Raw genomic sequence first — 13,128 nt, 5'->3', positions numbered from 1 at the left:
CAGATTTAAGAAGGAGCAGGAGGGGCTGAATAGAAGGAAACTTAGAATTCAGGTGATAAACTAATGGAAAAAAAGAAAAAAGTGGAGTTGAAAGTGCAAGAAGTATTAAGAAAGAAAATAATGAATGTCTAAAACTTTGCAATTCTATCTTGCATCTTAACCCACCACAGGAGGAACAGAACAAAAAAGTAATTATATTACAGGAACATCATTCTGTTAAAAGCCAACTTCAACTATGAAAAAATCAGAATCAAGCCAAAATACACAATGCAAAAGATAGAAAGATGACCCATCCCCCCAACAAATTATCCCATTAAACAGTGTTGAGATCTCAATTAATAATAATCTATCAAGCAGAATTATGAAAAAGAATGATAAATATTTCTTATATATAAACTAAAATACAAATATCCTAAAGTTTTCTGCATAAACTATTTTTACATAGCTTGGAAATGTATAATTGATACACTCACCATTTCTTGGTCTTTTATCTAAGATCAAACATAGTTATGATTGATTGATTGATTGATACATTGACTGATATTGTTCTTCTCCTGTACTTTTGTCCCATGCATCTCTGATAGTCACTCAAACTGTGATTTTACAATGAGTCAAGATGATTTATACCACGGGTGTCAAACTCGTGACGTCATGTTGCCATCAGGTGATGTTTTGTGACATTTTTCCCATTTGTGGAGCTGAGGTGGGCGTAGCCTGGGCTTGATGCATCCAGGCCGTGGGACACCAGTTTGACACCCCTGATTTATACTAACAAAGAAATAACAAAGATGTTTGCAAAGATTTACTAAGCTAGCTCACCTGAATATTCTGAAAATAAATCTCCCTAGCTGACCATTACTACATTAAGAAACCAGAGAAAGTAGCTCTTTTATTACTTACAGAAGATACAATAAAGATCAGAATATGTTCCCTTTTCATTGTGCCTGAAGAAGATATCATTCAAAGATTTGCTATGTATCAATAAAAGTCATCCCTGCATTGGATCTTCTTCCAGTAAGGAGGCTTTGGGGTTCTTGCTATTGTTCTGTAGGACCTATCAGGAAACTAGTTTTTACACCAAAACCATTAAAAAAGAAGAGATTGAACATCAAATACTCAACCTAAGTAATGATAAAATGTATTTCTATCCTCTCTGGCACAAATAGTGAAAATATTATTTTCCTCCTTTTGATTCATTGCCTAACTTCTGGACAAGCACATTGTGTCAATACCTCCTCTTTAACCTACTCTGATGTGTTGCCATGGAAGTTGAGGATTTAATTTCTCAAGCCCTTGAATATATTTTTATATATTTCTGGCAACAAAGGGAATCCTTTTATTTTCTTCAGATACTGTTGCCCTGGCAATAATTTTGCTGGTTCATAGTTCTACTAAAGGGTGACACTTTTTAGGAATATTTCTAATACAGGTAGTCCTCGACTTAAAACAGTTCATTTAGTGACCATCCAAAGTTACAACGACACTGAAAAAATGTAACTTATGACCATTTTTCATAGTTACGACCTTTGCAGCATCCCCATGATTATGTGATCAAAATTCGGATGCTTAGCAACTGGTTCATATTTATGACCTTTGACGTGTTTCAGGGTCATGTGATCACTTTTTATGACCTTTTGACAAGCAAAGACAATGGGGAAGCCAGATTCACAGTCAGATTCAACAACCAACTTATAAACTGCAGTAACTCACTTAACAACTGTGGCAAGAAAAGTTGTAAAATGGGACAAAACTTACTTAACAAATGTCTCACTTAACAGAAAATTTGGACAATTCTGGTCATAAATTGAGGACTACATATATTCATATAGATAAAAATTTATAATGAGTAGTACTTCAAATTTAAGCAAATTAGGGAGAAAAATACATCTGCATCCTCAGCAGCAGCAGCAGCTTCTAGTCCAGCAAGTCCAAGATCTTTGAATAGCATGCTGCAGCAGGAGAAAATGAACACGATGAGTACAATGCAAGCAGAATTGAAATTAATGCTCCAAACGTTTCAAAGAGCCATAACAAAACATTTTGAAGACATGCAGAATGGAAAAGATGGATGATAAAATGGAGAATATTCAACAAATAATGACTCAAAATGAGCAATGGATGCAGAAAATAGAAGAGAAATCAGAACAAACAGAGAAAAAAGTGGAAGAGATGGATGATAGACTTATACAGGCAGACAAAAATCTTAATGGGTAAGATCTCCGACCTCCGTGTATTTCATTGTGCCCTCAAGACCTTGCTGTTCCTCCAGGCCGGGCTATCAATGTAATGATTTTAAATTTGGTGTTTTAAATTTTTGGGGTTTTAAATCTGAGCCGAAATTATTTAATAATTTTAATTATTTTTAATTGATGCCTGCCTTTGTGCTTTTAATAGGCTGTACACTGCCCTGAGTCCTTCGGGAGAAGGGCGGTATAGAAATCAAATTATTTATTTATTTATTTTATTTATTTATTATTCATTTATTCATTTTTTATTATTTTTTATTTTTTATTAGAACAGTAATCATGTTGGAGATAGATAAAGCTGAATACTTCTTGAGGTTCCGGAATATTGAGGAAGAAAAAGGGGAGAACCTTGCAGAGACAATGGCAGAATTGTTGGCAGATGCCTTGGAGGTGGACAAGCAGGAGATGCTTGTTGGGATATTGACAGTGGAGGTGATAAATAGAAATATTAGACAAGATATAGAAATTAAAGGTATTGAAATAAAAAAGGAACAATATAAATTACAGGCATTCGCAGATGATTTGGCCTTTATTTTGGAAGACTCACAAGAAAATGAACCTAAATTATTTAGGAAAATAGAAGAATATGGTGAAGTTGCAGGACTGAAAATAAATAAAGAAAAAACCAAAATAATAATTAAAAATGTTACAGACACACAGAAAAAACTAGACACAGAAAGAACTAATGAGGAAAATAGGTATACAGATAGTTAAAAAAGCTAAATATTTAGGAATTCAACTAACGGCAAGGTGTGTAACGATTACAGAAGAGATTATTACAAACTGGTGCAACAAATTAAAATGGATTTGGAGAAGTGGAAAAATCTACAACTATCATTGATGGAAAGAATAGCCACTGTAAAAATGAATATCTTGCCAAGATTACTCTATTTATTTCAAACAATACTAATAAAATTGGGAAAAAATACTTTGAAGAACTAAATAAAACAATATTAAAATATATTTGGCAAGAGAAAAAAGCAAGGATAAGTTTGAAAATATTGCAAGAGTCTAAAAATAGAGGGCTACCAGATTGGGAATTGTATTATCAGGCTTCGATATTTACTTGGGTGAAAGAATGGATTGGCTTGAGGAACAAAAGACTACTGACATTGTAGGGACATGATCTTGAATTAGATTGGCATGCTTTTTTATGGTATGGAAAAAACAAAATACATAGCTATTTCCAAAGACACTATATTAGGAATGCATTATTATTAGTATGAGAGAAAATTAAAGAACAACATTATTTGAAAATACCAGTCTGGCTCTCCACAATGGACGCACTGATCTATCCAAATGTTATTGATAGAGAATGTTACCAGATATAAAGATATTTTAAATGAAAAGGGGGAACTTAAAACTAAGCAGGGACTGAGTGATCAAGGGATTGAGATAACATGGTGATCATATGTGCAGATACAATCTAGATATGAGAAGGATGTTAAAATGTATGGTTTAAATAAAGAATTAACAGAATTAGATCAGATTTTAACAGGGACAGCTGAAAAATTAATAAAGAAAATATATACCGGTAGCTATTTGTTAAGTATTAAGATGGAAGATGAACAAGTAAAAGAGGCAATGATAGTATGGGCTAAAAACTTTGGCTATCCGATTGATTGAGTTAGAAATAGGACAGAAATTATGGGATAGGAATGATAAATTAACAATGTCTACTGCATACAAAGAAAACCCTTATAAAATGTTTTATAGATGGCATTTTCAACCCTCAAGGTTAGCAAAGATGTTCAGGGATAAATCAGCAAAATGTTGGAACTGCCACCAGACACTTGGTTCGTACTATCATATGTGGTGGACATGTCAAAAAGCAAAAAAACATTGGACAAAAATACATATGTGGCTGGAAAAAAATGATAAAACAGCATATTGATTTGAAACCAGAGACATTTCTGTTGGGCATTTTATCAGACAAGTACAATAAAGGGAATATATATTTGATTCTACATGCATTGACTGCAGCTAGAATATTTGCACAACAATGGAAAAGTGAAAGAGATCCCAACAGATGAAAATGTGATTTATAAAATATTAGAATGTGCAGAAATGGATAACCTAACACTTATAATTAAGGAAAAGAAAGAAACTGAATATTTTTCGACTTGGGACTTATTTTATCAATGGTTAGCTGACAAAAACAGGAGCTAGAGACAGGGAAATATATGGAAGGATTTGTGATATAAAGAAGGTATGTTAAATTGGTTAAACAAATACTATGGTTATCATTATTATTAATATTATAATTGATAAAAATGAATGAATATTGTTGTAAATACATTGATTATTATTTCCTAAAATGATTTGTACCCAGACAACACACTGTTTGATTGAAATTGGGATTTTTGTAAGTTATAAAATAAAATAAAATAAAAACTTATTACCAAAAAGAAATTGTAATGAATGAGGAGATTTTTAAAAAAACAAGAAAATTCCCGGGGGGGGGAGTCAAATGGGGACACAAATGAAATCTTTTCTGATTATTTTATTTTTTAAAAATATATGGTTTCACTTGCAATTTCTTCTATGTGCCCCAATAATACAACTCCCTCCCCCTATATTAAGTGTGTCATGGTACAACATGCTGAATGAAAAATGAAAACTGACAGGCACATTTCTTGTGCTTAGTGCCAATCTGTGCTGTTCCTCTGTTTCTGGGGTTTCTATCCTATGACCTCCACAGGTTTATCACAGAATGCTACTTCTCTATGCTTTGAGTGAGGTTTTAATTTCAAGATATAATGACAAACTCTGCCTCCCCTTCAGAGAAACTAAATGGCAAATATCTTGACAGCTTTCTTCCCTGGGCAGATAGATTGTTCAGGAATGATGTGCTACGTGTCGTATCACATCAGCTCAGCCAAGCATGTCAGAAGCTTTTTGACCAGAGGTGCAATATGTTGTAGATTCATTTTTAATATACACAACCTGAATATTATTAAAAGGTTTTAATGCATGCATTAATCACAAATATGGAACTGAAAGGAAAGACAAATTGCAATGGAGGTTTTTTTTTTTTTAAACTCCAAAACAGAAGGTGGATATCAGGACTAAATTACTAATGATTCTTGAAGAACCATTCCTTTACCATCTAAATTCATATTAGCCTCCTATTTCCAAGACATCATGACTATAATACATTCAAAGTCTTGTGCAGTGTCATAAAATGATCATATCTGTGCCTTTGTGCATCTGTTAATGCATTTTGATATAATTTATGAAGGAAGGATCTAGCAGCCTGATTAAAACTTTACAAGAAAATATTGATTCTAATCTTTCATCTATGGTCAGTGATTCAAAATAAACTTAGATAATAACCTGTCTTGTACAAACTGGAAGCCTAAGTATTGATTAAATTATAGCCTTGCCGATCATTGCAGTATATACATTCAGAACATGCCACAGATGGTATAAGGTAGGATGAAAATATCTCGATCACATTTTAATTCAATTAATTTGCAGTTTCCCTGAATTATATAACATGTAGAATAACCCTTTAGAATGCACACATCTCAAAATCTTTCAGTGATTTTTAGCACCCATGCATGCAAAAACAAAACCAGACAATCACATATACAAATGCATAGACGGGGAAAACTTCCATACTAATATGCAAGACGGAAAAAGATACATGCATTAGAGAAAGTTCCATATAAGATAAATAAAAATTTTCTTTGTTCATGTATGTGTTTTTAATAATATACTGAAGAACAAACTGGACAGAAAGGATAGCATATATATGAAACTAACATTGACTAAAAGCAGAATAAATTCTCCTAAGAACTCGGAAGCTTATCATATATGCCATGCAACTTGGTACCTATGTATGATATAGTACATGAACAGTCATGTCAGTAAGTTATAAAGCATACCACCAGGTGGTCAAAAATATTTCTTACATTTCTTGCTGTATCTTGGTAAAAAGCTTTGACTTAACTATGACAATTCAGATCAGTATTCCTAATTCCTATGTACTTTGGAATTCAAAGGTATTGACCTGGGAAATCAATCCCCACTGAACATTTCTAAAATACATGTATGGATGATGAGAGGCAGGAACAGGCACAATCTTTTTCACCCCCAAATTCACAAGGCAACCACAATTTTTCTGATCAAGCAATGTCTAGACTGAATCTAAAAATTACCTGTCAGCATAGAGTTATGGAAAATGAAGTTCAGCACACTCTATGCAGCAAAAATATTGGTACTCCTCCGTTTTTTCTCAAAGATTCCCAATCTGCTTTGAAGTAAGTAAAAGACATCTACCATTTTTGTTCCATAGTCCACAGACCCTTTGCTTCTGATGTATGATTTACATATTCTGAAACACAGTATTTTCCTTAAATAATAGAGTTAAACATCCCTCTCCCTAACTGATATACTGGATGTGACTTGGACTTCAATTGCCAATATTCTGTCACTGATCTTGTTGACTAAGAATTCAGTAGATGCTAGACAAAAAAGAGGTAGGAAGTTGTTGTCAAACTAAGGAAGATACTATAGCCTTCTTCTATATCAGCAAGTTCCCACAACTGACAACTTTATACATCTGCCCTAAAAAAGGGTTTCATTTTTTTCTTCAAGTTCTGTTCCCAACTAATCCCTTCTTGAGACACTGAAAAAATAAATATAACCGAAAACTTTGCAAAAAATAATACTGTAATTAAATGTGTGTAAGGCCTGTATTTGAACTTCTAAAACAGGGCTACCAATTGTCTCGATACTTTGAAATAACTTCTCAAACATTTAAATACTCCACAGAATGTGACTAGGGAAAAATGACTGATGAATTCATGCAGGCTTGTAACTTCAGATTTCTTTAGTCATACATTTATTATGCAAAACTGGTTTCAACCTCCAGTGAGATTTTCCTAGTAAAGTATCAACACTTGAAAAAATGAAGTATGAAAAAGAGTTTAATCTTAACTACCCTAAGCACAAATGCTAATGTGCTCATTAAAGAGACATTAAATGGAAAGAGGTAAAGTGGATGATTGCCATAAGACATTGTAGTCTGTTGCAACATTTCCGTTTTCTAAAATGAATATTTCTATGTAAAAACAAGACAAAACCAGACAAATTAAGATTTGCATTTGAGCAGTTCTTACTTCATCACAATCTGAAAAAAGGGAGCCCCACTTAGTATACTAATTTGCTGTTATCCATTGCAGTGGTTCTGATAATGACAAGGGAAATATATAAATTGTTCTTGAGAATGTGAGATTCAATCTAGCCCTAGTTCATTCCATGTTGTCATATGTTCACATGATGTCCTAATATGCACTGCTTGTTAAAAAAAAATCCTGCTATCTGAGGGCACATGCAGAATGTTCTCTTTAATGCTTAGCCATTATTCAAGAGCTTTAATTGCTTAACTCCCCCATATAGTTCTTACTCCCTGTCTCAAGTGAATCAGAGACCAACAACAGCTATTAGTGTTCAATAAAGACACCCACAAGAAACTGTTGTCTATACACACAAAGAGAGACAGAGAGAGTTTCCATATCTCCTGCTCTTTCTTCACTCTTAGGAAGGCAAGATCAAAGAGAACTCTGAGCAGAATACTATAGTCCCTGAATCATCATAGCTGCCTTTTTTTTATTAAGCTCAGATTTTACTTCTTGAGCTATGGATGCATTTTTCTTGATAGCTGTATGGGCATATTTGAGGGAAAGCAGTATCCCAAGTACAAAATCTAGAGACTGGAAGAATACTGCGTCTCATAATATGCTTGTTTTTCTTTATGATTGTTTCTTTACTCAGTTATTTTTCAGGGATCTGGACCATAACTGAAATGACAAGGTTGAAAACTGTTACACAGAAAATACCTGACTATTATATGTTCCAGATACAACTCTTCATTGCATAAGCAAGAATTGCATGGTAGAGTTTCAACTACATGTATACAAAAACACATGTAACAAACATGTTCTAGGGCAATTTGACTGTCTAATAAATTAACCTTCATAATCATTTTACGACTAAGCAGGTCTATCTCCCTAATTTACCAATTTCTTTTCCTCAGTGGCTATGAAATATAGGTATTTCATAGTTCCAGAGGGCAGATAATGAATCCACAAATCATCGGATGCCTCTGACTGAAATGCCCTAGTTACTGCTTCTGCATTATGACATATTCCATTACAGCTCCATAGTTTTATCCATCACTCCTTATCTGACTAATTGCTTACTCCATGAAGAATTTGAACCCCTTGAGCCAGGCTACACTTAGGATGCTGACACTCACAGGAAATACAGTAACACTTCAACTTCCCAGCTATGAAAGGTATAAAAAGCATTCAGATACACACAATCTCCTCTACAGCACAGTGAGCCATTCCCTGGCATAAATCAGTCTTAATCTTCTATCTCCAGACCTCAGCTACAAACTAGTATGCCTAGCAACAGAAATCACCCACCTGGGGCAGCATGCGATTTTCCTCCTCCAGCTGTCTTACTCTTGCTTCCAGCTGCCTAACATAGGACAAGGTTGATTCTAAAATTAAAAAGACAAAAGAAAAGGACTTATATTACACAAAGAAGTCTGCTCTGGCAAACTAAAGGCCAAAATTACTCACCAACAGATTTCTGGCTTCCTACTGTCTCTAAAATATACTGTAAATGTGTTCTCCTTTTTATGGGCTACAGGGAGGAACGTGATATATTCATGAAACTTTTAACTTTCCAAATGTGTAAATATTCAGATAGAGCTGAGATGGGTGAGTGTTGGATTCCTTTTGAATGGTTTTTGGATTACTCAGAACAGCTGAGTAGCACACTATATGGTCTGATCTAATGTAATAAACTATTACTATAATCAGTCACACAGTCAGCCAGAGGTTCAAACCAATTTGGGATTTTTATCTACCAATCAGGTCCTTCCCAAAGACCTGACAGATGATTTTGTTTAAATAAATATTATATAATATTATTGTATTATATATAATACATTTAAATAAACATTATATATGATGTTCTGCTATTCTAGATGCCAGTACCATTGTAGATACATTCACCCATTCCTTCTGATCCTCCTGCTCACTGGTAAAAATGGATTGGACATGTTGTAAATGTTGAGAAAGAGGCTCCTCAGCAGAGACACAGAGGAGGACAAAATGGTCCAGGAGTCGTTGAGAACAGTTACAAAGGCAGAGAGAAGCAGCTGAGGCATAAATGATGGGTTTCAAAGAAAGAATAGAAAATTTTCAGTGCCACATTATCTTTCTCAGGAGGCACTGGTGTCTGCATTGAACTATCCCTCCCCCCCCCATGTGTGATTGCATTCCTCCATTCTAATTGCAGAATTAGCTGATACCTCAAAAGCCTCACCCCCAAACAAAACCAGCAGAGAACACTAAAAACCTATAGGAAAAAACAAAGTGTAATCATTTGAAAACAATTACAATAGACAAGGTATTATCACTCAATGGAAACCCAGCCTTACTACAGTCCAGGTCTATAGATTCGGTAACACTACAGGATTTTTCTTCTTAACCAAGACAACAACTGCTGTGTTTAAAAAGCTGTCATGTTGACAGAAAAGTCACGCACAAGCTCAACAATCTTATGTAACTTTGCTTCTGCTGCTCAGATAAGCTCAACTATTATACCCACGTTACCTCATCTGCTAGGAACCTATAAAATAAGAAGGAACGATGATGAATGAAGTTTTATTTTCTCCCATTCCAAAATTTGTTGGAGATTTAAATAGGCTCACACACTGGGAGTGAATGTGAATTGCAGATGATCAAGGTAGCAATCCATTGTGGTTTGACATAAGTGATTAATATACAATGTACAATACCAGGCTAAAATAGGGCTCTAAGACAGCATGGGGAAAAACGATCCAAGGTTTTATGTGCTTTGCTGTGGAAGAGTTGTCACAGTAAGTGAAGGGGAACTTTGATGATTTGAAAATTAGCATACCCTGGCTGCAAAGTTTCATTACAGCAATCCTCATCTTTGGGCCCACCCACTATTTACTCTGGGTTACTGCAATCAAGATCAGTTCTAATTTTCAACAAGCCCTTGTATTGGTGCTATTTTTATGGATCTAACATATTAATAACACCCGCAACTCCTGGACTCCCCAATAGCTGATACACTATAGAAAAGTGGAAGATCAGCAGCTTTCAATAAGTGTTACTTAACAAATTGCTTTTTATTTCAATTTCATTTTGCTTCTTACACATTTTCTGTGGATTGAAGCAGTCCCTCTTAATAAACAAGAAGCTAAGGCTAAGAACCTGCATTGAGAAAGCATTCTTATGCCTTTGATGTTACAAAATAATTATAGTTTTGTTGCTATTATATATGCTTTTTCCCTTCTTTCTTGGATGCACCTGTAACTCCTCTCAGACAAAATGATATATATTAGTGCAGGCAAAACTAGTAAGAGTGCTGGGTTGAATCAGGCACAAGTCTTTTTATCCATAATTCTGCTTCCAAGAAGAGTTAACTAGATGACTCTCAAGCTAGCTAGATGATCACAAGCAGAACATCTAACTGAAGACCTTTTTACATTTGTCTCCAATCGAGTGTATTTCCTCTGATGTTACTTTTAGCTACCACTGCTTTGGATATCTGCCATGAATTTTTGATTATTTTTACTTTAAATCATGTGTATGAGCTATAATTACCTAATTTTGTTACTGTAAATTCCTCAGGTTAATTATATGTAGTGTGTGAGATACAATCTGGTATATGTCCTGAATCTACTGATTATAAATATATTATTAGAAAATATGTCTTGTACTTTTCATATTATTGTTTAAGATCTAATCCCCAACTTCCAATAATTATTAGAGTCCATAGGTCTCCAAGTTCTTCCTCCTTTCTCCCTCCCTGCAGAAGTCTAAAATTGAACTATCTAAAGGCAGACAAAAACATAAGAGAGAAATAATTCAGTTACTTGTTTGAAACCACAAATGCCCGGTAAAATAAAGCCTCTTCAATATACTTCTTGCTTTCCAAGTCTTTAGGGATAGCCTTTCTTGCCCAGGAAATGTCAGGTTTTAGAGTGTTAAAAAAAGTAATCTACCAGGACAAATAGGTGAGCTGTTTGCTTTCTGGTAAGCTTCAAGCTTGATTCTTTCCTCTTTCACTAGTGCATTATTGTCTCTTCCCCCTTGCTGATGCAGTCAAATCAGACCCCAGGTTCCATTGCTTCCGTATCCCCACTATATTTAATCTTGATCAATCTTGATACAAAAGGAGCATAGACTGAAATGCTTAAGATAAGAGAAATATACAGACATCCAAATGACATTACATGCACATCAGGGGTGAAATGCTCCCGGTTCGGACCGGATCGCCCAATCCAGTAGCGATGGAGGCGGGTGGTTTGGAGAACTGGTAGCAAAAATCCCAGCCGCACGCCCCCCCCCCCATGCCCAGCTGAGCCGCACAATCATCAGAGGCTTTTTTTTTACTTTTAAAAGCATTTTTTTCTACAACTTCCGCCAAAAAAAATGCTTTTAAAAGTTTAAAAAAAAAGCCTCTGATGATCACGCAGCTCGTCCAAGGCATTTAAAAGAAAAAAAACCCTTTTTTTCTTTTAAATGTTCTGACGATCCCAGCTGCGTTCCCTGATCGGCAGAGGCTTTCAGGGAACTCAGCTTGGATCGTCAGAGCCTTTTGAAAGCATTTTTTACAACCTCTTCGGTGAAGAGGTTGTAGGAAAAATGGTTTTAAAAGTAAAAAAAAAATGGCCATGCCCACCCAGTCACATTAACCCCCCACCACCACCACCACCAAGCCATGCCCACAGAACCGGTAGTAACAAATTTTAGATTTCACCCTTGATCCACATGCCTCAACTTTTTCCCATCAACAAAGATTCATTTTCTTTGGCTATTCTATAGGATTCAAGGGTAAATATGGTGCTCTATTACTCTAAATCAAATTTTCCCATGAGAAGAAAAGGCACAAGCATCTGGTAGAACTTTCCTAGCCATAGTGAAAATAACACATGCAGTCAAAACTATTTAACTCAGGGATTACAATTTAATCAATGTGCCCTAAGTCACAATCAACACATATTGGTATCAGAATCAGAGGTGGGTTTCACATAATTTTACCACCGGTTCGCCGCGCACTGAACATGTGAGTGTGTGCGCCTTCTGTGAATGTGTATGGCCTTCCGCAAATGAGCTCTGCTTGCGCGCATGGCTTGCATGCATGCACGCAGCTTAGAAAACATCGCTAAATAGGACGGCATAGTGCCAGGGCATGTGGCCACTACCAGTTTGCCCAAACCGGTCTGAACCGGCTGAATACCACCACTGATCAGAATCGACAATTTGTGAACCTTCACTGTCCACATAAAGCAGAGGTCTTCAAACTTGGCAGCTTTAAGACTTGTGGACTTCAACTAGCTATGCTGGCTGGAGAATTTTGGAAGTTGAAGTCCACAAGTCTTAAAGCTGCCAAGTTTGAAGACCTCTGACATAAAGGATAAAATAGTCCATCTGGAAATCAAACAAGTTAAAAATTGTCATCAGTCATCTCTTTTTAGCTCAAGATACAAAGATTTTAAGATTTTTTTTGGCTGGAATTAAAGAATAAGCCTTCACCTCGCAGCATCTACATATCATCTTTGAAAACCCATATAAACTTCAGCTCCTTCATTGCTGTGAGATATTTAAATAGCCTTTAATGGTATTTTATAGCTCTGAGGAATTCTACTTAACTCACTTTTTTCTGCAAGCATAAGTTATTGTCACTAAATCCACAGATGGCAGCTTTTTATCTATCTTAGCAAATGCACTGTGGAGTTTGACAGGAACTAATGTAGAGAGACAGTTTTTTCTTTTCACTGCACCTTGCAAACAGTTTAGGGAATACAATATTATTTTAATAGCTA

General features: G+C 35.3%; 1 protein-coding gene across 4 annotated transcripts in view; it reads right to left on the bottom strand.

Moving 5' to 3' along the window:
• Nucleotides 1-13,128, bottom strand: part of CCDC85A (coiled-coil domain containing 85A) — a 168,341-nt gene that overhangs the window by 36,162 nt on the left and 119,051 nt on the right. For 2 of the 4 annotated variants that reach the window (XM_034427332.2, XM_034427331.2), the window contains exon 3: nt 8,684-8,760. The exons of the other annotated variants lie outside the window; for them this stretch is intronic. In XM_034427332.2, the coding sequence (XP_034283223.1) occupies nt 8,684-8,760 (77 nt within the window). The remainder of the gene's footprint in view (nt 1-8,683; nt 8,761-13,128) is intronic. 4 annotated transcript variants of the gene reach the window in all.

This window comes from Pantherophis guttatus, chromosome 1 (genome assembly GCF_059756535.1).
Source record: "Pantherophis guttatus breed Tessera chromosome 1, ASM5975653v1, whole genome shotgun sequence".
Classification (NCBI taxonomy): domain Eukaryota; kingdom Metazoa; phylum Chordata; class Lepidosauria; order Squamata; family Colubridae; genus Pantherophis; species Pantherophis guttatus.
Note: the sequence above shows the minus strand (reverse complement) of the source record. Positions and strands in the feature narration are given on the sequence as shown.